This window comes from Nothoprocta perdicaria, unplaced genomic scaffold, assembly GCF_003342845.1.
Source record: "Nothoprocta perdicaria isolate Ctin4 unplaced genomic scaffold, notPer1 scaffold_20, whole genome shotgun sequence".
Lineage (NCBI taxonomy): Eukaryota > Metazoa > Chordata > Aves > Tinamiformes > Tinamidae > Nothoprocta > Nothoprocta perdicaria.
The window spans coordinates 404,421-430,639 of NW_020455205.1; the positions used below are offsets into that span (position 1 = coordinate 404,421).

A 26,219-nucleotide genomic window follows, 5' to 3' on the forward strand; every position below is an offset into this window, starting at 1 on the left:
TCAAAGGCCTAACCCATTTGCCTGCCTAGTGAGCATGTTGTAAAATGCCCTGCATTTACATATATATTTTCAGGAGCTTTTTATTCAAGAACTGCGGCAGACTGGCAAAAGGAAAAGGGGCTGGACAGGCGATAGTTACTGAGGTCCTGGGATTTTAACAGACTTTCTACATATCATTGCAAGTTCTGAGCTTGAGGCACACATTTCTATAAGGTTCTTAGTTGCTTGTTACACAGGAGATGAAGCTTTCAGTCCCTTCTAGTCCTGCACATCTGTGTTCCTGAACAACCCGTGAATGAAGCTCATCTTGCCAAAGTAAATCTAACACTATCCAGACCAGTATTTTTCGTCAGACACTGGAGCCAGTTACTTCCAACCAACCCTCTCTTGTTTTGTGCCTGAGGCACCTCAAACAGCACTTTGAATGGCAGACCACCAAAATCATGACCCCCCAAAAATCTACTCTCAGCATCTCTCTAGCAATCCTGAATACTTCCCTGCCAGACCTTAAATTTCTGTGGGTGCTTCCAGCAATATTTGTGCATCTGTGCAAAGCCAGGTTGCTACATGGGAACTGTGACGAGGTTTATTGTGACGGAGCATCTGAACTGGGTCCTAGGTCTCCCATGGCCATTGTTCAGACGGGCAGTCTTGTGGACACCTACAACCACCAGGACAGAGCTCCCAAAATTTAAATTGTCAGCTTTGCTAAAATAGCTAGAAAATAGGGGACAGGAAAACAGAGCAGTTCCTTAGTCTTTACCACTAGATCATAGAAAGAACAACTCAACATGTGAAAGACCCACCTTAACCCTTTCACAAAATCAAAGAATGGTTAAGGATGGAATGGACCTCTAGAGATCATCTAGTCATTCAGGTGGGATCCCACATCATTTCTCTCTCCTTGAAACATCCAAGCTGCTAAGCAGCAGGCACTGTCACTTTCCCTGCTGGGGCTATTTCTTTAATCTGACTCTACAGTTGAGCTGCTGGGAGTGAGAAATCCTGACTTCTGGTCTCTCGTGTTGAGGCTCTGTTCTTTTTTTTCTCTTGACATTTCCTAATCATCCCTAGCAGTTGGGCAGAGAAAAACAGAAGTCCTGGAAGGAGTTACCAGATTACAGGCTACTGCATCCTGGCTGTGTGTTTCCAGAGCAAGAGAGATTCATGCCCTCTTTAGACCCTTAAATTTACACTTTTGGTAGCAGAGACTTGTCAGGAGAACATTCCCTGCCCCAAGTCCTAGCTAACTGGCCGGCTAACATTCCTGAGAAGCAAGAGATACAGATCTGAGACCCTACAGGACATGGAGTATCCAGCACAGATTCTCTGCTCCCAGCAGATACAGATTCCACCTTTTAGGAATGCTTGATATAGCACACACTGCCTACCTACAGGCTGCCTGCAACCTTCCTCACAATCACCTCTGCTTCCACCTCATTCTTATAATATATATGGAAAGACGGGGAGAGGAAAAAAAAAAAAAAAAAAACCCACACCACTAGTATGTCAGATACTAAACCAGCCTGAAAAACATAGTTCTACAGCAAGTCGTTATTCCAAGTCTTCACAAGTTCTCATCTTCAGGCTCCTTTAGCAAGGGAGTGGGGAGAGGAACGAGATGCACACAGCGGGTGACAGAGGAGACAGAGCTGTATTGAAAACCTCCGCTTCCAGTTTCCAAGTGCATTAGGAGAGGCTGTGCACAAGTAATTGATGAGCTCTTGCTAAGCAGCAAGGCATTTTACAGATGCCACTGCTCTGTAACCACCACAGTGCTCCTATCTTGCGGCTGCTTCTACCACCACACCAGGACTGGCTGCCACCGCAGCGCACCTGGTTTGCTGCTCTGGTTCTGCTGGGTCCAAAAGCAGGTCTAAAATGAAGCTCTAGAAGTGCCAGTTACTTAATCCTGGTGCCTCCAAGAGTGGCCACCAGTTGACTGAACTCATAGGCATTTATATACATTACTTTAAAGAGTGCCTAAAGTTGCTTACTGATTCCTGAATGCCTGACCACCAATTTCAGTGCCAGTGTTTGGGCTTTAGATACTCAGTGGGTGAAAATTCTGGCCTGAGTACATGGGTTATTATCAAGTAACAGCTCTTCATTCCTGAAGTGGATTAGTTAAGAGAAACTGAAAGAACTATTGCAGTGCAATAGTTCATTCTATCTCTGTCCTACAGGGATTGAAAGTCCTTTGGTTTCCCGTTTGTTGATCGGGTGCTTTTACCAATGTTCAAGTCAGAGGAAAAGAAAACAAAACAAAAAGAAAAAAAATCCACCCAAAACTTCATGGAAATATTGCATTCTTTCCTAGAGTGGAGACAAAGTAAACACAAGTTTAAAGTAAACAGTTTCTAGCAGCAGATCTTAGATCGTGCAATAAAAAGAGGTAAAAAATGCCCTTCAGCAAGAAGGAGGAAAGTTCTGCCAGGAGAAAGAAAAAAAAAAGTTATTTGAAAGAGTTTAAACTTTTGTTTGCTTTGCCACACATACGAAGGGGAGAAGAGAGCCACTTTCTTCCAAGTGACATTGTGGCTAGATGGAAGGAGGGAGGGAAAGGGAATAAACTTTTCATTTTTGACTGATATAAGGCCAGCAGAAGCAAGGCAAATTACCTCATGGTCATGGCTTTTTGTTCAACCGTGAACCGGAAGAACATCGGGAAAGATAAAGCAGGACTGTGCTGTTCAGTTAGAACATGCATACCAAACACATGTGTTTCTGATCATTTCACTGATTTAAACTAGCACAGAGCTACCTGAAACAAAAAAATAGCATCATTTTATTTTAACAAATCTGCTGAATGAATCTTTTTTTCCTCCTAAACTCCTGTCTGTTTTGCGACAAAGACAAAAGTTGCATTCTGATTTCATTCACACTGCTCTAAATCTGAAGTAACTGCAAGTCTACTGGAAGAGAGCTCTGTAGTTGGATAGAATAGAAATTCTAACTGAAAAATAAAGCAGTCTCAAAACAACCATCACCKTTTGTGAAAAATGTTCCCATTTTCAAGCAGTTCTAGTGTTTCCATTTGAAACAGACTTCTTGATCAGAAGTTAATAAAAGAATGTCATGTGAAATGCGCAGAACACTTTATAAAACATGTAAGAATAATGGGGTTGTGTCCTGAAGATGTTAATGCACAGAATAAGAAACAGAAAAGAACCGAAGAGAGATAAAAGGAGATTTCTAGTAACGTATAAGCAAAGCAGGATAAAGCTGAATAGCAGTTGGATTAGTGCAGCATGAGTTTGTTTTTAAAGTACATCCCTTCCCTGCAGTTCCACCCTCTCCCTGTCTGCCCCATTGCCCTGACCTTGTTCCTGCCCCTTTCAAAAGGGCCGTCCCTCCTCCTTTCCCTTTTAACCTGCATTCCTCGCTGCTGGCTGTAACGTGGCGATAAAGAGTCCAGCCAACCCAGCCAGCTTGCCTAAGATCCGAAGATACGGAGGGTGCTGTTAGCAAATTAACTGATTGGTATAAAACAAGAAGGGAAAAAAATTGTCAGGAAGCTGAGAACTTTTGAACCCATTTAGACAAATAAGTGACAGAGGAACAGGCTTGTCTTTCACAACAAAGTTTGCAAGAGCCAAACGTGCAAGCTAGGACAGTCGTGTGGAGCCTCCAAAAGCAGCCTGTGTTAGGGGGAATAGACTGTTTAAGAAACGGGGATTCCTGCCTTTCAGGAGACAAGACACATGGGCGCTCTGCTGCCCTTCCCACTCATCACAGGCCTGCGCTTGGTACCCTTGGTTTGCTCCAGGCTCAGCCTGGGCAGAGAGACACTGAAACCTCTTCATCTGTTCCCCTTGTGACTGTGCTTTCAAGTGCCCTAGAGTGGCAAAGCAGGTGTGCTACACTAAGTTGGTGCTGTGAGACCTTGAGATGCACAGTCTCATTCATTTTACAATGTTACCTGGCATTCCTGCTTTTCCATCAGTGCTAAGAGGGTTAATACCTTCCTTCTGGGCTGGCCTCCAGAGATTCTGCTCTCTGTGGCTGCAGATGGCTTTTGGAAATCTCTAAAGTTTTGCTGCCCTCATTAGTGACAGATGTGCTAGTTATAATTTGGAATTTAAGTTCACTAAAATAAAGTATTGTGAAATCCCAGGAACCCAGAGAAAACTCTTTAAAATGCATCAATGCTGTAGATCACAGAAAACATGCTTTCTCGTAATGCTGAAACAGAAGCCTTGTTACTAACTAACATCATTTTCCTTTCCTTCTAACCACTTCATCTCGATCTTCCCTCAGAGCCTCCTTGGCTTTTCATGGTTCTCCTAGAGCAGTTGCCCACAGAACATCAGAGATCTGCTCACAGCGACGAGCACCCTGGTCGTGGGCCTCGCGCCGTTGTCTCCCTTTGGGCTGAACCCTGCACATGCTGCAGCATCAGTGAGCCCAAAGCACAGGGACCTGCGCGGCTGGACCTGTGCTCTGACACTAATCTGGAGTTCACCTTGTTACTTTAGAAAAGCCTCAACAAATACCCAAAGTAGTCAGGAACCAGAATTTCCACCACCACTTGTGTTACCAATATGGATTTTTTTTTTTTTTAAAATAACCTCCTTGTGGTTCATTTCTAAACCAGTCTCACAGAAAGCTTTGGCTATAAACTCCAAACTTCCTGATATCATTTCTGAAATGTCTTGAAGTAGATGTATGTGGAAAAACTGATTCTGCAGTTACTCTGGTAGTTCAGATAAGCATTGACCATTTAAAAAGATAGCTTACTTGGGGAAACAAATACCAAAAGAGGATTTATGTTGTTTTTTGTACAAATGTTATGTACTATGCGTAAGTACAGAATATATTTCTGTTCACAGTTTTTATTGAAGACACAGAATAAGAGAAGAGTGTATCTGAGATGGATGCACCCTAAGGTTGTCAAACCCAGAAGGAAGCTATTTTATGCCTTAAGCCACATATATTCCATGCACACAACTTCCTTCCAAAAACGAACAATATTAAAGAAAAAAATTAAACCACATGACAGCACAAGAAAATCTCATAGGTTTATATGGTTTCATGGAAGCTGAGCAGAACCACAGGACCTTTCCCCCTTTCTCTGTTATTGCAAACTTTTTCCTGCTGTTTCTGCAGGATTATGCTGTCTGATTCACTGCCCTGTAATATTTGCAGCCTAGAAGGGTTGCATACAAATCATTCATTAAAAAGGTAACATATAGGATATCGCTGAGAGTTGCTTTAAGATTCGGTTGATGCCTTTTTCAATTTTGTTTAGCTTCAGGGGATACATCCTTACAAACTGCTACCAATTGATGCTCTCTTATCTTCCCAATAATCCATAAATCTGTTTGTTGTTTCCCCCCCCCCCCCTTTAAATGCCTCCTCACTCTCATTATTCCTCTTCTCTTTTGTCAAGTTTGGTTACTCAGAGAGAGATGAAAGCCGTTCTCTCAGCTCTCTGCCACCTGTTTTGTCCCTGCATTTTTCTTCCCTATGAAAGCTTCACAGGGGGGAGCTGGCAGGGGCGCATGTGCCTCTGTTACTCCCCAGCCATCCCCTCCACTTCACCCTTGCCTCCAGTTACCTGCCTCTCTGCCTCCCCTTGCAGCACTGAGGTCGCACCTCAGCCTCGAGGGCAGCTGCTGGGTGCCAGCCCCCAGCTGGGCCATTAGGCTGCTGGCCGGGGGGCACCTGCACTGATCTTACAGGTCTCAGTGCAAGGCAGAGAGGAAGGATGTCCAGGTACACGTCCTCATTAGTGCCTGCCGAAACAGGGCACACACCTGTACCCTCCTGCTTGGCTCTCTCCCCATCTGGGCACGGCAGGCTGTGCACATCCCTGCCTTTGAGGGAAGCGAGTCACCCTCAAGTTTATACGAGCTACGTTCCAGGCATTAAGTCCTGATTACAACAAAGCAAAGGAAGAGCTGAGTGTAAGGAAGAGGATTATTGCTCACCAGGACATGGACTGTAATTGCAATGAGATTATACTTTGCATTTCACTGCTTTCATGCAACGCACCAACTGGAGAAGTGTGTGTAAGCAGTCTCTCCCTTAACTGGCTGTGTACTAAATGTGTTACAGCTGCTACTAATTTCATTTAGAGCCTAACCCCTTGATGACAGAAGCCATGAATTGGGCACAGGTGTTTGATGAGTCTTAGCCCATACTTGCACATGCTGTTTCTGCAGCTCTGCTCCACTTCAGCATGGAATGTATTTTCAGCGAAAGAAGTATGACCTGATCTTTCATCGCTAACATAAATGAGTTACAACTAGTGTGGTTAAGGGCAGGCATTTATAAGTATGTTGGGGCAGTGGAAACATGGACTTCAAGAACAAAAAGGGTGCAACCAGCACTAGCTCACAGGTGGTAAGAGAGGCAACTTTGATTTCACTTCTCTAAAAGGGGATTCATAACAACAGTGAAAGAAAAGYAACTAAAAACAAAACCAAAACAACAAAACAAAATAAAAAAAACCCTATTGATAATGAGCAGGGAAGCCAGTGCTTGGAATCATGAATTTATGTAAATCTGTTATTACTGCAAATTGGMACACTAAGGCCCTGATCATGCAACACTTGCACATATGCTTAACTTTATGCACATGAGCAGTCTCATTAACGCCAATAGACTTAGTCGTGCATAAAGCTGAGCAAATGCATGAGTGTTTATAAGACTGGGACTTAAACACCAGGGAGAGAAAACAAATTTACTGTATCATCAACAATTATTTCTGAAACCCATCAGAAGCCAAGGTGATGCCAGAAGTCTGGAAAGYGGAGAAACGCTCAGAGAGAAAGAGGAGTGGGATTTTGAAGATTATTGCCTTTAACTCGATCCATTAGCCCCCATAATAGCCAGCCAAACATGGGGAAATAAAATCCCTATCCAGATTAAAAATATAACTGATTCATAGGTATTAGAGACAGTAATTCCCACAGCATTTTAATAAATAAGCCAGATCACCTCTTAAAAGAGAAAAAACAGAAATAACAAAAAACCCAAACCAACAACAAAAGACCTAAACTTTTGCATGAGTTTTCAAACTTGTAAAAAGCACTTCTTAGAACAAACTTGTATTCAATGAGATTATTCAACACTGTCCCACAAAAGTCTTATAAAATTAATTTAAATGACATGAGGTTTACATGAATTCAGAGCTGACTGCAGCATTTCTATGAATAGCTATGACAAATACAAAGAATTATTCCTTCCAAAAAAAGACTGATGGCTACTCTGAGAACTAATTTTAATTAATGCAGCAAACCTCAGAGTTCAGAACTCTGTTATATTATGTTATAAAACCTGATTGAAATCTGTTGTTTCCTAAGGAATCTGAAAGACAAAATACAACAAAACTTGAGTACTCACCAGCAAGGTGAGCAGCTCCACCAAGCAGCCTCCAGAGCAGCCCCCCTGCTGCCATATTTAAGGGGTAGCTCCGGAGCAGGAATTCTGGGGGAAGGGCAGCCCTACAGTGTGAAGGTGCAAAATTCAGGCCGCTGCCCCTAAAAATAAGGCTTTAGTGTCATAAATAGATACCACCAGAGATCATAGTTATATTTTATGATCTTTTCTGTGATTTTGGCCTTATTTATTTATTTATTCTAGAAAAGAAAAAGTGTTTTTTCTACTGGGTAATTTTGCTTCTACTTTTTGTTGCTTTTTTTTTTTTTTTTNTTTTTTTTTTTTTATTTTTCTTTGTATGCTGAGTTCCTTTTGCCCAGTAAAATTGCTGCTCTCAACTTTGCTGTGTAACAGTAGACAGAATTTAGGTACATTTAGAAAGTCCCATCTTCCAGCTCATTTCGAAGGAGCAGTTGCAGGGCCCCAAGCAACGAGTGGCACCTGGCAAAGCCTGGTAGGGAAGGGACTCTTGGATCAGGCTCCCTTGATTCGGGAGCGCTGTCATGGAGATTCAGGGTCTGAAAAARGCAGGATGGTCCCATCGATACAGAGGGGCTGCCCACAGCCCAGGCCCAGGGGAGCAGAGCTGGCAGGAAGCCAGCAACTTGTGTCACCTCTAAGGTGACTTTGTGTCGACTAGACACAAAGTAGAAGAATAGACACTACTAGRCACTAGTAGAAGAATAAAACAGTATTGCCTTTAATAATACAATTGGAGAATGGAAAAAAAGAAATGAATCTGAACAGTATTTACGGTGGTGGCAATGCTGCCTGCATGTCTCATTCCATAAAGGCTGCAGAGGATCTGTACATCAGCACAGCTCTGGCAGACCGAAACTCCCAAATCCTTGATGACTCGATGATAATTAACTCCTAGAAGTTGCAGCTTCTTTGAAATGTACTTCCAAGTCTTTGAGGAAATAATTATTTCTGAATAAACCAGTCTTAATCCAGACCTTATTTATTATATTCTGAAGCACACCTTGAAATGCAACACTGAGCACAAATTTCTCTTTGATTGGTTTAATGGAAACAATTTCTCTCTTCAGCAAGCACTTGCTTTCAGAGTGAAACCTTAACATTTTATTTTTATCTGTCTTGTCAATCACTGATCATTTTTCTTCTGCAGGCCTCACCTGGAGATGACATATACCTCTCAAAAGCGTGTAATCTGAAAAGATGCAAAGTTTTTGTTTTCCAAATCAGTCAACTATCTACCAGATGATCTGACAAATAGGTCACAGATTTGTTCCTGGAAAAACAGTTTGTTCAGCTCATGCATGGCACTTGAGTACAAATTTCTTTAGCAAAATGATAACTAATGCCCAACTGTTACTTTTCCAATTTGATATTTCAAAAAGTCGTAGAACCCTAGAATAGTTCAGGCTGTGAGGAAGCTCAGAGGGCCTTCTCCTCCTTCCTGCTTGAAGCTGTGAGACCAGGTTTCTCGGGGCTTCATCCAGTTGAATTTTAAAATCTTCCAGAAATGGACCTGCATAGCCTCTCTGAGCAACTGTTTTCAGTTCTTGACCATCTTTAAATTGAAAAATGATCCCTCTGAAACCTCTTTTTTTTTTTTTTCTTCTTCTTCACATTCTGTAAGTTGTCTCTCATTCTCTTTTTTTTTTTTTTTTTCCTTTTCCAGTGGATTCAGGCTAGTGCTGGCATCTATTGAATCCAGCAGGGCTGGCACAAATCTGCCCTTGTATTTGTGCTCAGTATTTCTGCATGCTTACAAAAGGCAATTACAGTTTCCTTCAGGCTCTAAGTCTGAATCTAAACATTTTTTTTTCTGCTTCATATGTGCTGTAGTAAAAGACGAGCATGTACAGAAAACAGAATTTCTTTGCATGTACAGAAAACAGAATTTCAGGGAAGATCTGACCCAGAGACTGGAGAGCACCATTTTTATATAGAAAGTGTTCTTTTATTAAAAAGACTATTGTAGCCTAAACACTTTATGATATATTCTTTTTCCAAGGAACTTTTTCAATCTCACTGAACATGCTGAAGTCATTATACAGTTACTGGAGATACTTCTTTGTCCAGACAGCCTAACTATAGGTTACGTTTCTGCAGGAGATTAAAAATGATCTATTAGTAGATAGCCTTCTAAAAACACTCTTTTAAATAATATATATCTGCATCTTCCCAAAGAAAATATAGCCAATAATTCATGACAAATAATATATAACCGTGAGAACATTTACCACTGTATTTATTTAAATGAAGTGAAACTTGTTGAAATGTGAAAGCTAAGCATTTCAGTTTATTCACATATTTTACATTCAGATGTCCGACAGCAATGATTTCTTTCAAAAAAAAAAAAAAAAAAAAATCCACTTTTGGCTTCCAGAACTTGACAGATACATGGAGTCTACCTAATGAAGCATGTCGCTGCACTACAAAAGCCTTGTGTATATGGAAAAAAAGATAAAATTTGACCATTACTTAGAAAAAGGTTTTCTTTAATATAAATAAAATTCAGAGTGTTTTATTTCAACAGGCAAAACAGCAGTGGGATTTATTAACAACTACATATTTACAGGGTCCCACTGGTAAAAAAACGGCCCTTATCTGAGATCCTAGACACCTCCTGAGAAGGCAGCGTGGACTGCGGATTGCTCAGCACTTCACATAAGCCAGGTGCTAAAAGTGTGAAGTTACAGCACACTTCTAAAGTGAATGAGATGGCAAAGCTGTAACTGCTGATGGAACAYGTTTGTGCCCCGATCCTGTAAAACTTGCACCACAAGTAGTCCCGTTGATTTCATGAGTCCTACATATGTTCCTGAGGTTAAACACGGAGCAAACGTTTCAAAATCAGGAACCTGGGAAGAGGACAACTGCTTGAGTCAGCTACAAGATGCTACAGATGCTACAAGTATAGAAAACTGCTGTGATGACATTTTTGCATGAAATGGAAGCACATCACTTTAGGTTTACAATAGTATTCTTCTACAGAGATAATGTTGACTGCTTTGCTTCAAATCGATCCTAAAAGATCTGGATTCCACATATCTCTATCAAATGATAACACTTGTGAAAGCATCTCCTTCCCACAGCCTCCAGAATCATAGTGCCAGTTGAGCAGATCTCAGTCTGTTTGGCAATTAAATAAGAACCAGATCTTTTTCAAAGTATTCACAAAGTAATCTTTTCACTTGCAAAATGGCTGTCCCACCATTCTTGTATCAAACCTGCCATCAGTTCTTTGGATTTAAACAGTTCCCTAGGAGTTATAAAAATAAAGAATTGATTAATATACAAATATATATTTTGGAGTGATAAGAGAATAATATTAAACAAATTCCATTTTTAATCTACTTTAAATTAAAAGAAATGTTTTCAAAAGACCGGGATGAAACAGATCTTTATCTATTGGCTCTGTAATGGAACCCATTCTCTGCAGATGGCCACATACAACTTAATGGATGTAGCTTGTTACTACAAAAACCAGTGGGCTCGTTCAAACCAGCAGAGCAATTCATAAAATCTGCTCTGCCAGTTGGATTCTTGTATCTCTCTTGTAAGGACTGCAGATATTTCTAATACTAGAAACAAAACCTAAGACGGGAATATTCTTGTACTCTTTTAGAAATTTACTCCTTACCCTGGTCTGCATTATTACTTGTTTTCCAATATTCCAGTTCATTTTGTATACTGTTTGTATACAGCATAATACAAATGCTCTGCATGAATGCACATGTATGTACAAAACCAGTCAGTTATTCAGTGTCGAGCGATGCCTGCTCACTGGGTCATTTCATACTTTCACAATGCCTTATTTTTCTGTAATAAACGCAACAACATCGTGTAGGTTGCTCCCTTCTTCCACTGAGATGCTCATACAGGTTTTTCTTCCGTTTATCTTAAGCAGCCGAAACAGCAAGGAACATTTTTGAACAACCTACAATACTCTTCCTGAATCTGAAATAAAAATATTGAATTCAAACGTGAAATAGATGTATTAGTAGGTCTATATATGGGTTAATTAATTTTCTGCTACTCCATATGCTTAATTTTTTAAGGTAAGGATGACTTTAAGACGGGCTACTGTAGAATATGTTGTCTCAGAAGAATGTGAATCCAGCCTCTAACTGCAAAGACTGAAATTAAGTTTTATTACACCCATTTTATTATTTCATTGGGATAATGACACTATAATCGGTTTTACAGTTATTTTAAACATTATTTACTGTTTCATGGATTGTTTTTAAAACATGGAAGAATACTTTAAAAAATCTGGGCCGAAGTTCTGTCTCTGCAGAAATCAATAGCAGATTTTTCTCTGTGCCCTCAGGGGCGCAGGGATTTCTGCACTTGCTCTGATACCACTTTTTGCCCCCAGGCCTCCCAGTTCAGACCCAGCGCTGGGCACCTGCTTGTGTGATTACGTGGGACCATCTGCCTAAGTCATTTCTGACGAGCAACGGGACACTTACCTTTCTAGACAACACACACAGAAATATGAAGATGAACATCCCTTGAAAAGCATTGAAGATGGTAAAAAGATACGCGGTGACCACGGATCCCTGGACGACGTGGAGGACCCCGAAGATCCAGGTAGCCCCGAGGAGGAACAGCAGAGCAAGAGCACCTCGGGCACAGGACCTAGTCGGGAGGGAAACACTGCAAACAGCTCGCAGACAGACCTGCTATTTTCTGTCCCGAGCTGCTCTGAATGCTGCCCGGGCAGGTTTTACCAGCCAAAGGGCCTGGGAAATGCGTGGCGTGTGCTTTAGGGTGTGCTGTAACACCGTGGCACGGCTCAGCTCACATCGGCGCCGCAGAACAGCACCGACTAAAACTGGAGGACCTTAAAACACTGSCTTCTTTAATCTTCAGCTCTGTTTTCTCTGGTGTACTGCAGCACCATATGATTTGATTTAAATCTACTGTTAGTGTAATTCCCCAAGGAAAAACATATGTCTGTTATGAAGTATTCCCCCYACTTCTCCTCCTCCCCCTTYTCCTCCTCAAAAAATAACCCAGAAAAATGTACAGTATGCTCGTAGGTCAGTACATGTGCATGACATCAAAGGGTTCCCAGGCTGCCTCTCAGGTTCACTGCAGAAGACAGTGCCGATTGTAAAACTCGACTTTGTTTCTTTCGTTCTGTCTAAAAAATTACTTTTGTTTTTAGAACACAAACAGTCTCAGATATTGCCTGGGTCAGTGTATTCACACTTTAAAATTGTAAGAACTGATTTGCTATGATTTTCTTCCTAACCCGCTGAAGAGCCTTGCTTACAGACTTGAGCAAATTACAGCATGTTGTCTTGGAAATGAAACCACTGATTACTTTCTTATTCATTCTTAGCCCAGTCATTGCAGGACTTCTTTCGAACAGGAGACGTTTTTAGCACTTTTCCTCTGAAAATGCATAATTTTCAACTTCATTAAAACCAGCTCACCACATGAAGCTACGAAGGGTGAGGAATAAGAGAAAGTAATCAATCAAACAATTGCTAAATCCTAACTATAAATCTAGTGCAATGCATTGAAACTGCAGGAGTGTTCCTAAGCAACACAAACAGTAAGTTGTTTTCAATGTTCCCTGTAGTACACTTCAGCTTTTCCCGCACAAACGGTTTTCAAGGTCCCTATAAATCAGTTTTAAAGAGAGTGAGTTGATGGAAAAATCATAGCAGCATGCAAAGTAAAAATCTTGGAGAGCCCCATTCCCCCCAGTGCCACAGAGTCCTGCTGTACTGTTCACAAATACTGCAAATCACTAAGATCTCACTTGGATTTCTGTTATCAGTGTAACTACAAGCTTTGCTACTTCACAGCAAATATTTCGGTCCCAGGTCAGGCGCAAGTTCTCAAGCCTGCATAGAGGCTACAGGAAGTACTTAGGAAGGAAGGAAAATTACTTCTTTAACCTTCTCATCTGTCTTTACCCTCTTGCTGAGAAGGGGCTGCTCACGGTCTGTGTTCTTGATACACCCAGCCCCACTGCTACTGCGTAAGGCCTTGTCAGTGGGAATAAAGATTACAAAATATAACCCCCAAATTAATAGGGAGAATGGAAGAACAGAAACATCTTTCTTCTTCTACAAATCTTTCAGAAGAAAATAAAATATGTATTTTTGAATAATCACTTTTATATCTGGCTCGAAAAGAGTTTGTATGAAGTACCAAACTTACCTTATATTTTCATAACAACTAACTTCTGGTTTTAACATTGCTGTGTGTCGAAATACTTTATAAATAATCACTCCAAAAGCCAGCAAATTAACCTGAGGGGAATGAAGAAAGGATAGTCTTTTTTAGTTCAAAATACAGTGCTTTAGAATTTCAATAACATTTAAATGGAACAAGTCAGATAAGGTTTCCGTGTATATGAAACCTAGAGAATCCAGTGCCGGGAGGGGAAAAAAAAAAACCCTTTCTGATCCACTTCTATTAAAAAAATATGAGCCCTGTAATAAACATTGATCAAACAGGGCTGTAACTCTACCTTATCTCAACAGTATCACTACCAACAGTCTGCAAATGTTTATTGATTTTATTGGTAAATCTCTTCTATTTCCTGCTGAGATTTTTTTTTCCAAGTAGAGAGGTTTAATAAAAGAGAAAAAAAGAAAAAAAAAGAACAGAAAATGAAAAAATGGAAAGAAAAGRGAAAATGAAAGGAAAGAAAAGAAAAAAAAAGAAAAAAAGAAAAGAAAAAAAAGGCAAAGAAAAAAGGACACCCCCCGCCAAAAGTCCTGCCTCATGAATTTTGTATTATATCACATAGGTTTTGACAAAATATATGTCTTCTGTTGCTGAATAATATCATGTACTCAGATGTCTTTCGGGTGAGAGAACTTTCAAATGGTACCAAAAGACTTTGAGGTTTACATAAAGAAAATTTAAAAAAATGTATTTGGTTAAAAAGTTTTTTGCTGGGTATTCTGTCTTACATTTTATGTTTCATGGGTGAATTTTTTATTTATTTTTAACCTACTTTATAGTGGCACCATTACCTTTGAGTTAGAAACAGCAAAGTAAAGCTGAAGGAAGAAGTTTTGCAAATGATGCTCAGCTATGGTTCGGAACCTCTGTTTGCTCAGATAGGCTTCACTGAGCTTTCACTTAAATTTCTACTGCATTGCTGATACAATGAGGATGGGTTTGCTTTCTGCTTTTACAATTTCTTTTAGTTTAAAGCATTTAACATCAGCATCTGTTAAAAACGTTAACAAATGAACCAAATTCTAGCTGGATGTCTTCCAATTCTATTTGTAGACCTTTGCTTGTAATCCCTTACTTGGTTCCTGCRGGTTTCCAGCTCTAGACTGGTAGAATTCCTGTCTTCCGCAGCCTGCTTCTCCAGAAACACTGTGGGGTTTTCCTCCCTCCTCCCTTTTCTTAAAAAAAAMMCCCACAATCCTCCAAAATGAAAACAAAAACCTGCTRCGGAAGTGCAGCACCACTTAAAAAATCACTTTGATTTGTTAACATTTGTTATGTATGTCCTTAGAACATTTCTGTTATGTTGTTACATTGGCGGGGGGAGTATCTGATATTAAATGCAGGCTCTGCTTTAATTAGCTGCATGCTTATGCTTTAATACAGCATAATGTATTTACAATTTGATAAGACAGGAGATAGAGCTGATTAGTAGTTTAGGGAATTAATCCTTCACTGAATACCTTGTACTGATCGTGAGAGCTATTCTGAAGCTCCTTATATTTAAAAATGTAATCTATAATATCTCCTAAACCAGCAATTTTTCAAAGTTAATTATAAGTCAGTCAGCAGTTGTAGGTAATTATATGCAGACTTACTTTTTATCTTATATTTGTTGGTGAATAATATATCAAATAACTCAGTGCATACACTGTAATCTGCATAACCCTCCTCATGTACTTATTAGAATAATCTGCAAAAGGTGAGGAGAAACAYGATCGAAGTATCAGGAGCAGGGAGAGCACCCACAGCTCCTGCTGTAGCGGCTGTCCGCAGGATCACAGCCCAAACCATGTGGCCCCCGTTCCCTCTGCCAGCTCCTAACAAAAATCATCAGTTCATTGAACAGGGATTCATTGAACAGGAGCAGGACAGGCTGAAGGAGACGCCAGGAACGGGAACATCTGGGACCTTGGGGCAGAGGTCTCCGTTTCTTTGCCTTCCAGCGGAACTCCCTTGGCCTAAAACTATTTAAACAGTTGTACAGGATAATGGGATTTGGCCCCCTACATTAGAGTAATACCCATTAACGATGATCTTTTCATTCATCAGTCCCCTCTAATGGGAGTAATCTGTAGGTATCGAGGGAGCGGGAGAGGTTAGCACGGGCTTGCCGAGTCGCCTGTCAGAGCACAATTACGGCACGATACGTCTCCGGTGGCCTTGCAGCAGGTAGTGTTACAGGGTAATGAGGGTGAGCTTAACTTCTGAAATACCCCGTCATTTCCAAGATTTATTAAAGTCTTAAGTAGGCTTTTACCCCATTTTGAGGCAYTGCATTAATAAAATATATCTATAGTCAAGTGCATAGACTGCCTTTATACAATGTTCAGTCTCTCAAAACAAACTCTTTTAGGCAATTTACCATGTTTTTCTTTCTTTTCAGTTTGAGCTGGAATACTCCAATTTTGTGCGTGTGCTTTTTTTTTTCTTTCCTTTTTTTTTTTTCTTTTGTGATATTTATGACTGTCTTGTGACACTGAAAATCCAGCAAAACTTGAGGGAAAACACTAACAAGAACTCATGGACCAATCCAGTCGACAAAACTAATTGTTGATAATTTGTGAGACGTGTTCCTTGGAGAAAGCTGGTAATTTAACAGGTATCCTGGGCTTACCACCCTGTATTAAACCCCAACTAGGTGTAAGGAACACAAACGTTCACATTGGGCAGCTGGACTGAGTAGGAGTGGAGGGGAAATGGCCACACACATCATCTAAACGGACAGGAAGGGAGGTCGAAGCAGGTCTTGCCCTGGATATCTCCACTTAAGGCGTGTTAAGCCTTAAAAAATTGAGCTTCAAATGGAAGTAGCAGGCTATAGACAGCATGTAAAATATAGACAGCCACCAGGAATCCTGCATCCCAAATCTCCCAGCTGGAAGATACTATAAGAGTTCTGAATGAGAGTMCTGGAATATCTAAAAAGGCTCAAGCTGCAACCGACAGCCAAATAACATGTTTTATGCTTAGTTTGGTTGTAAATTTTTGTTTTTGTCTTGGTAATTAAAGCACAATCTTAAGGTCTTGTTGAATAAACCTTTGATGACATTATAATTAAGTCTGCCTTAGGGTGACAGGCAAGGTGAGTAAGGACAACATGACAAACATAAGGTAAGCAGTCTCCAGACAGGCAGCAAACTGGAGCAGAGCAACATGTGCAGGCAACTGTGAAACCAAGTTTAGGGCCGGCTCTCCACGAGCCTGGAGAGAGCCAGTCTGGGGACTGCTGCTGCCACACGCCGGCTTCGGGGAGAAGGTACCTGTATAATGAGCAGAGCCCCTCGGCAGCTGGGRGCAAACCCAAGGCAGGAGATGTTGTGGAACGGCCACCGTTTCATCAAGTGAATAATGATGTTACRGCAAGACACAGAGAGGTCTCGAGCCTTTGCTTGCAGGGTTATTTCATGGCTGAGCAGCTAGAGAAGCTGCTGCATGTCCTGAGAGGAGGAAGTCTAGAAGTCAAATAGGGGAATTGCACTGATTCCAAGCCCAGAACTGAATCCTCCTCCTTTTTCCTTCTTTGAATGAACGACTTCAAACTGCTGCTCGATAAGCAGTAAACTCAGTTCTCATCATTTCACAAAGTAAACCTCTGATTTTCTCATTCCAAGCTAATTCTGTGAGGTGCTGTGGGGGGGCCTCAGCCCCCTTGAGATTTYCGCAGCAGTCAGGTTTCGCTCAGAGTGCTCAGGTGCACTACCGGACTAATTTTAATAATTACTCTATTCCTTTAAGTGGTTAATCAAAGACAAGGGCTGATATAGGAACAGCCTCCATTCATAGTGTCTTCAGGGAATCACTTCTCCTTAAAGATATTTGTAAAAGTATTTTTGGCTTTCCTAAATTCTCACAATGTTTTGGTATATTTATGAGCAAATGATAGGAAAGTAAAAGCATGTTTAAGTAAAATAGATCTTGTGTAAATGTCATTATTAGGTTTCAATGAAATCAACATTCTAGGTTTTGCTTGACTGACCTTACTGGGCAGATGGTAGATGTCTGGCCATCTCTCTTTGGGAGATCATCTGTATGAAGGACCAGGAGCATTTAGGACTTTGGAGTAATTCCAGCCCCACTGAGACACTGGCTTACTCAGAGTAAGAGTCTCCAAAGATTCACAGGCAAGAGCAAACACCGTCATGGGTTTCACTTTCCAGATTAGCATTTGCTAAACATGTTTCATGGATGTATGCCAAGGTAGAAGAGGACAGGCCAATTCCCCTGAAGTTGTATTTCAGGGATTTCCACAGTACAGTTCCTGTGTTTATGGCTGTGCCCTTGGTGGCACAGACAAAGCTCCTGGGAAAGGTTGAAATCCTAGGGTCATATCTGGCCCACAGCCATAAGTCCGCACTGGTCTAGATAATTTCCTCTTGTCCGTAAGATAATTAGTTCACAGGAACTTCTTGGTGCTTACCTAGAAACCTTGTCAAGGGTAAGAAAGCTTTGCCAAAGGAATTAGCATGGGCAGCTCTGCTCAGCCCAACACACGTACATTCCAGGGCAGTTTGGGAAATCCTTCGTGCAGTGGTAGCATAAATCTGCCCTGTAAACCCAGATGTTGAGATCTTCCTCCCTGTATGGGTTACCCAAGGCTGCTGAGCAGAGCAAGACTGCCAGTGCGGGCTCTCCTCCAGGCACTGGCATGGGTGGAGATACCTTTGTTGTGGCTTTCCTGCTCCTAACTGTGCTGGGACTCTCACAGTAGAACTTCACCCACAGTTTTTAGAAGGAAATTATAGAGCTCTATCCATACCAATCCATAACAGTATTTCCTAGGTGCTTTTTGCTAAGATGAATATCCAGAAAAAGTCTCATCTATTGTCCAAACAAGTTATGAACTTCCTTGTTGATCACTAACTGTATTTTGTAAACTCAGTAATAACAAAAAAGAGCACGTAGGTCCTAAAATGCTAAATGTTTCAAGCTGTTGGAGTTCTGCTAATAGCACATTGCTTAGCAACTGCTAAATTTTAAATAGGTCCTTAATTTCACTGTTAAAATGTACGTATTTTACATACTGCTAGAATAACTTAATGTTCTATCCTCAAGTAAATATGAGTGCTTCACACTGCATGAAACAATTTCTGTGTAGGTACAGAATGATAGTTATTTTTAGTTGAGCACTGAATGGTATGAAATACACACAATTTTATAAGGCATGCAAAATATCTACCTGCAAGTAAAAATATTTGCACTCATGTTGAAGAGTTGTAGTTTCTATCATAATTAATTACAATTAAACTGTAAGATACTAAGTGAAGTGATATATCATCATTTTACTCCATCAAAGTAGTTGACAGCTGTCAAATTTTGCAACTGAAAAACCTTTCTTTCCCTTCCCCTTTTCTTTTTTCCTTTTTTTTTTTTTAATGTGACACACAAGAGCATTTGAATGATCCATTTTTCATAGTGTGAGTTCAATTAGCACTTGGACATTTGGCAAAATTAAACAGACAAGGACAAGAGGTGCTCAAGAAAACGTTGTCTAAACATTATTCTGTTGAAAAATACCAGTACATCAGAATTGAACATTCATTGAACATTCAGTGTTTTAGCTTAACCTTTCACTGGGAAATGCTTTCTGACAGTTTTTCTGGCTAAAGGAAGGAAGGACACTCTCTTCTGGACAGTGTAGATCCCACATGGTTGGAGGCATGGGGACACTTCTCTGCTGCTAGGACACGGCCCTTCATTTCTGCAGCTCCTGTACCAGCTCTTCACCATGCAGCCCTGCTGGATCTGATCCATTCTGTATAAATAACTAAATATTCACTGGGCAGGGAGACCTAGATCTCCCACACCCCTGAGTTTCTCAGGCCGGACTATCTAAACATAATTCCCTTTTGAACTGTGAACTAATTGTTCAATGTGAAACGGGTTTTTTTGAGGCTATTTCAAGTATACATGTATTTATAGAATGAAAAAGGAATTGGTAATTTCACATATAATATTCTTGTGTAAAAGATACACTCTAGGTTTTCAAAAGTTATTAAAACTCTTTAAACATGAGCCTTTTAAGGCTCTCTAGTGTTACAAAGAACTGCGAGTACGAGAAAGAAGCGGCTAATTCTGAAGGTTCAGACATTACCAGTTCTGATTCAGTCAGAGCACTTTACATTTAGACTTCAAAAATGAAGCCCCCACATCATTCCCTTTTCCTTTCTTGGTCTCTGTCTCAATAATTGATGAAACCATCTATATGCTGATGTCAGATCTCACAAAAAAGAATGAGAAAATTTCTCCTGCTGCTCTCTTAGGCATATACTTGAATTTTTTACATATATCATATTGAATTTGGCTCTTTCAAAAAATGTCTGAAGATCAGAGCGGCTGTATCAGTATCAGTCTTTACAATGACCCTCATTATGAGCGTTTGAATTAATGAGCTTGTGATGGTCTGGATTCTGCCACGGAGAGCAAGAGCTTTCTGMCTGTCTGCCGGGCTGCCTCGTGGCAGGGCAAAGTGACAGCATTCGGTGGTCATCGTTATTTCAGTCAGGGGAGAACGCAGCTAAGCTATTAAGAATACAACAGTTTAAGCTTTAAAATGAAAATATATGCCATATTAATTGCATGAGATTGGACACAAGCTGGCAGTCAAACAGTCTGGGTTTGTCTCCTGACTGATTTGCCTCATTTTCATGTCCCCAGTGAATAAACCTTCTCRAATGCTTAGGTATACAACAGCAGTCCCATCTAGGAGTGGAAAACATTACAAAAACATTTTAAAAACCCTTTAGGCTGTTTCTGGGGAAGCATTTTCAATAATACAGGATTAGGTTTTTATGATTCTATGATTTCAATAATTTCACTGGTTTAAAAGTGAAAACATAGCTAAATGAGTTTATTTCAGACCCTGTCTCAGGAAATACATATTTTTCACATAGAGCTATTCTTTATACGTGAATACATGAATATTTCAAAGTTTTTCTTTTAAATACCTAAAGCTATCGATTTAGACTCAATTTAATAACTAGGCAGTTTTCTTTATATTTTAGAACATTTATAGGAAGCTATAAATAAATAAATAAAAGGAGTTTCCATATTTTTCATTGAAGAAAACAGCTGCTCAGTCATTCTGGATTCATTCCTATTTCTCACTGTGTTGCCAAGTTAAATATATATAGGTGAATCTGTGTTTGTTTAACCTCAGCTCTGCAGCGAGGGGCAAGAAGGAGGAGCCAATGGAGATTTGTATCTGATTCTGGTCATGAACTTTAGCCCAACTGTATGCAGTGGACTGACTGGGGTCAATCTTGCTCACAGAGTAATTACTAGATATAATTAATTAATTCTTTTTTAAGAAGCTTTTGAGAAGGTGTATTTAGCCTGGGAGATAGTTATGACATCAATCAGGCTGTGTGATTCACCTCTTCTAGGTACCTATGAAATGCTAGGCCTCTCCTAAGGTTTCTTTGCAAGGTATCTTCACCTGGTGAAGAGGAGTAAAACAGTTGTATATTACCTCCTAGGGGAACTAGCCTCAGTGACTATTCTCTGATAGAAGAATAGCTCTCCCAAGCTAACAGAAGGGAGGGAGCACCCACAGCACAACTGCTAAGATGTTGGGCTGGCAACAGGTTGTATTTGCCAGCTTGGAGGTGTGAACAGATGGCAGAGAGCTGCCCGTTCCTTCCACAGATCATCAGACCTGCAGGTAACGTGTCTGAGCGTTTGGCCATTGCTTGTCAGAAGTATGAATGATTCTGCTGTGGGCCTCATCACAAGATAACACAGTGCGGCTTCAGATCATGCTCCAAAGGCCACGCAAAGCTCTTTAAAGACTAAGGAACATTTCCAAAGAGAGTATTCACATGCAATCACTACTGCAAATATAACCTTACTTCCCTAAATATCTGCAAGAGATGAATCAAAGGAGCAGTAGAAGAGTGGAAGAAAATGTGTATTTGACATAGAAAATGCATTCATCATTCATCAGCAGCATATTAACTGTCCAAAGCAAATCTATAGATTCCTTTCAGTGAACAATTTAGAGTAAAGGTAAGTGTTTATAGTGAAGGTATTCATAGTAGGCAATCATAGTAACATACAGAGAAGGTATTCATGGTAGGCAATCAAGTAACAAATCATCAAGAGCATATGAAGTAATAAAAATGAGGATGACTCATTCAGATAGTTATGGCTTTCCTGGAAAGAGAGGGGAAAAAAAGCCACTGTGGCTGAACACACATGGATCCACTAAAATTTCATTAGAGAAGAAGTGTGACTGAGACATTGACCTCATCTGAGCTGGGACATCCCAGAAGTCTGCAGAGGCAGCTGGCACCTGCGTGTGCCCTGCACCTTCCCTTCAGCAGCCGCTCTGTCCCTCACCTCCTCTCTCTGCTCGCCTCACCCTTGACGTTGGAGGACATTTGGATATTTGTCCCTTAAGCCTAATGTCCTTTCAGTGAATCTGAGGGAGTGCTGGTGTAGAAGAGGAAAGCACATGTTTTTTTTCTATGACACTACTACTTTAGTTGTTGGATTTTATCTTTACAAGGATTTTTGACCTTATGTTGCTTCTATTTGTTCCTGTGTGATAATTTAAAAGCAGGTGATTTCCATTTGGTAGACTAATGGCCTCCTTTTCTAAATATTTCCARGGACATTGAAACAGGGGAATTAACGACAGTTTTCAAGAGCAGAGGGAAGGATGGAAAAACCTTACTTTCACATCAAAATACTGTTCTTGCTGAGAAACCACATTCATTGATATAGCAGCATGGAAACTCTGGCTTGGAGGTTAAAGCTGATTTTGTCCACAAAATGGGGCTAGTACTTTCAAACTCAGTGATTATTTAGCTCAGCAGGTCCTGTGGGTTGCTGAACAACATTGCATTTTCAACTAATCTGTTTCAAGCAAAGTTGCAGACTCAGTCTTTAACTGTCACTATGTAATTAATTATTTCCACCTTCTCCATAATGACAAAAACAAAGCAATGGAGACACCTTTAACTAAAGCCACAGAGGGGCTAATGAAATGGGGACTATTATTCTTTCATAAAGAAAAATAAAGCTATTGCTGTCCCTGCAGGAAATTTATTTYCACTAGACAAGCAGACTGTGGAACAAGAGTCGATGTAAAAAAATTGTTAAACTAGCTTATTTTCTGAAAAATGCACTCTAAACAGCACAGTCTACTTTGCACAGTGTCTGAGAAACATAAACTGGATATTTACCACAAATAGCCTGTTGAAAAGGAAAAAAGAACTTCCCAAAGGCTAAAAAGAAGTGTGCGATGACGGTAAAGTTCATTATGACAGAAACTAGAGGTCAAGGGACTTTTCCAGTAGAACCCCTTAGAAAGCAAGAGCAATGAACATGAACTTCTGTGCCGAAGAATAGCAGTACTGATGTGAACAAGCCCTCAGAGACAGCGCACCTCGTTACAGCAGTGTGGTGTGACTTTACTCACAGGGGCTGCCTTTTTACTTTTTAGTTTGTTTAAATGGGAGCAATGGACAATTACATCACKCTCAGTATTGAAGTCGGGAGAAGTGTAAAACTTTTCCTCAAATTCTTTGCATATTTACTTTTTTACAAGAAAGATGTTCGTTCTGAATGGCCTAGATTAGAGCATTAAGTACATGAAATTTGAGCGTATATGAGAAAAAAGCAGAGTAATGGATTTGCCTGGAAATTTTTTCCGCATTGATTGCGGCATTATTACTAATCCTGAATCGACCTAAATGTACAGAACAGAGTAAGTATTAGAGCTGTCCAATAAGATTTGATGAATKCACCATTCCATTAATTTTACCTTTTTGTTGAATAAATTATTTGACAAATAATGGTAAAATTCATCAAATAAATTATCTGATGAATATATTTTTTAAGTAATCGACTAGCTCTAATGAATATGCAGGCAGTTCCTTAATGAAAAGCATTACTCTACTCTTAGCCTGCTTTCATCAATCATATGTCACTTTTTTTGTATTGTGCACCGGCAATCTGTATATATTATTCATTCACCCATTCATTTGTACATGGGAAGTTCAAAACAGTATGGTTAATCAATCACTGTAATTCTTAGAATATTTTTTGCTTTACAGTTGATTATTCATTACATTCCCATAAAGGAAAGCTTAACAAAAAGAGCTGGGCTTTTCTAAGGACACCTCTCCCAAGAACTATTCTTGGCTTTTCCAAGTCAAGTTTACAAGCATACTCTGCAAATTGCAGGGTCCATTTATAAGCCATTTCTGYAGTTGCAAACACTACAATTACCAATTGTTTCAAGAAACTAGAGCCTGAATCCAAGCCAGACACCTTCAAGGACCCTGGAAACACGTATTAGAGGAGTAAAACAAAGAAGAGGATACAGTGGCAATCTCCTCACTGCACAGTGCTGAGGGGTTTGGATAAAAGGCACAGAGAGGATTATTTGGATGGTGTGCAATTTTGGAAATGTTCCAGTGTCAAAGAGCAAGTCTATATTTTGCTATTACAAAGGTGGTCTCAATAAATGCTACCGTTACACTGTTAAACCACAATTTGCACCTGCTAACGTTGAACGTGTCACATTTCCAAGGCCTGGATCCTCGCAGAGCGTACACCAGTTCCACAGTAGCAGTGACAGTGGGGAGAATAGTCAAATGTCTATCAACAATGTAAAGGCACAAATCATGTTATACTTGTYCCCTTTGAACTTACTCCACAAAGCTTAACTAAACAGACTTAATAAGTGAAGGTCCTGGGAGAGCAATGTGTTAAAGGATGCTCTGTGGGTGCACTTGGCATAGCAGGGATCCTCCTCGGAATTATCCTTTCAGTGGCTTGTAGACTTTGGGTTAGTATGTTGCTGATAGTTTTATAGATGTCCAGTTGGGCACCTACCTATCCTGTGGGTGTCCTTCACCRTAGGTATGGGCGAAGGGATTTATCCTGTGTTCATTGAACTCAAAACACTGTTTCCACCAACTTCAGCAGGGCAGAATCGGGCCCATACAGGGCCCATATAGGTGTGTGGCCTCTGTGTGCACAGGCAGGAGGTCSGGGCGGCAGGAAGGAGCTGGTGCTTGCCCAGCATTACACACTCATCAAAACCACAGCTGCACTACCCTGCACACAAATGGTTATTTCCATCCTACACATTTGCTATTACAGAGCGATTATTATTGTGAGAGTGTATTACAAAAGAAAAGCAAATGTTCTAGGGATTKTTTTTTTCATTTTCATACCTTTTATCTCTGGAGCTTATGTTTGTATTTGTCTCAATCAGGCAAGGCTTGCAGTATGTATGAATGTTTGTCCCTTAAAGCCTATGCTAAACTCACTTTTCTATTAAAAAGTTTAAATACTTGTTATAAATAATTTCTCCATACTTGTATGCTTTGATCTAATCTACTGCATAGTTTTAGCTAAAATGGTTGTGGTTCTAAAGATTACAAGTATTAGGAGGAGGAAATAAGTTGTGGAAATTATCTTTAGCTTGCAGCTTGCTTTACAAAGGTTTAAAATGCCTTTTCTTTGCTAACTCAATCTAAAGAGCTTCTGACCCACTCCTTTTCATGTACAGTCACCAATCTAATAATAATAATAATTTTTAGATGGGATCAATAAGACCACTGTTTTACTCCTAAGAATTCTAATAGAACCTTAATATTAATAAGCACACACCCTCAGAAGTAGTGTTACCCCTTAGGCAATCAGCGAACTTAGTTTGTTCTCCTGATAAACACTTGAGCTCCTTGTGCTTCACCATTATTACTGCAGATTTAAAGCCCAAGGATGTGTTTGAAACAGTGTGCTTAGAGGCAGAGAATCCATYGGTACAGAACCTGTTCTCTTAATCATTTACGTGTTGTCTCACAGGCATATTACAATATAGTCTAAACTACAAGCCTACCAGGGCCCCATTCACATAAACTGAAAGCACCATTTGAGTATATGGGCTTTTGTGATGACAATGAGGGGTTTTTTTTTGTTTGTTTGTTTGTTTTGTGCAAGAATCAGTTTTGTGGTGAGCTGCTCTCCAGCGATTTGGTATTCAGACACTCAGAGCTATCTTGGAAAACACTTAAGCTCAATGGTGTTCATATATGAAGCTCAGGATTAAAGGCAAGCTTGAAGTTGCCAGAGTTTATGGTCTAKTATATGAGGGTGGCAGTGCTCGATCATTTGGTAATCCCAAAGCAAAAATGGCATTTCCTTTCCAGAGTGCCTAATCAGGATTTTTTTTTCCTTCAGATAGCTATGTGTAGAGTGGAAATCTTAGAAAGAGGTAGATTTCTGTAATGAAAAGGAATCTTGGAAAGAGGTAGGTTTGTGTAATGAAAAAAAATCTTCCTGATTAACACTGCCTWAGAAAGAGAATAAAGTTTGTTATATTACTCATCTAATACACTAAATAGGAAGGCTGGACAACAGAATTAATGTCTCCAACATGCCTTCTGCAGAGGAGACATTTAGTACCAACTTCATCTCCTAAAATCTCAATAYTTATTTTCACCAAGTTTCTCCACCAGGGAGCCGGTGGAGGTGGCTGCCGGTTGCCTCACTTGAGGTTGGCTAGGCTGAGGTGAGAGGCAGGAGGCTGCCCCATCGACAGYAGGAATTTGGAGTAGAATTGGAACAAAATTAAACCTGATGCTTATTCAACTTTGAAACGGCAAATAGCTAAAATAGCAAGAAAGGGTTAT

General features: G+C 40.2%; 1 protein-coding gene across 1 annotated transcript in view; it reads right to left on the reverse strand.

Annotated features, from left to right (window-relative positions):
• Positions 1-9,766: 9,766 nt before the first annotated feature.
• Positions 9,767-26,219, reverse strand: part of ADGRL4 (adhesion G protein-coupled receptor L4) — a 69,768-nt gene continuing 53,315 nt past the window's right edge. The window contains exons 14-16 of the mRNA XM_026037955.1: positions 13,540-13,631; positions 11,832-12,000; positions 9,767-11,316 (exon numbers count right to left, since the gene is read on the reverse strand). Of these exons, the coding sequence (XP_025893740.1) occupies positions 11,254-11,316; positions 11,832-12,000; positions 13,540-13,631 (324 nt within the window). The 3' untranslated portion in view covers positions 9,767-11,253. The remainder of the gene's footprint in view (positions 11,317-11,831; positions 12,001-13,539; positions 13,632-26,219) is intronic.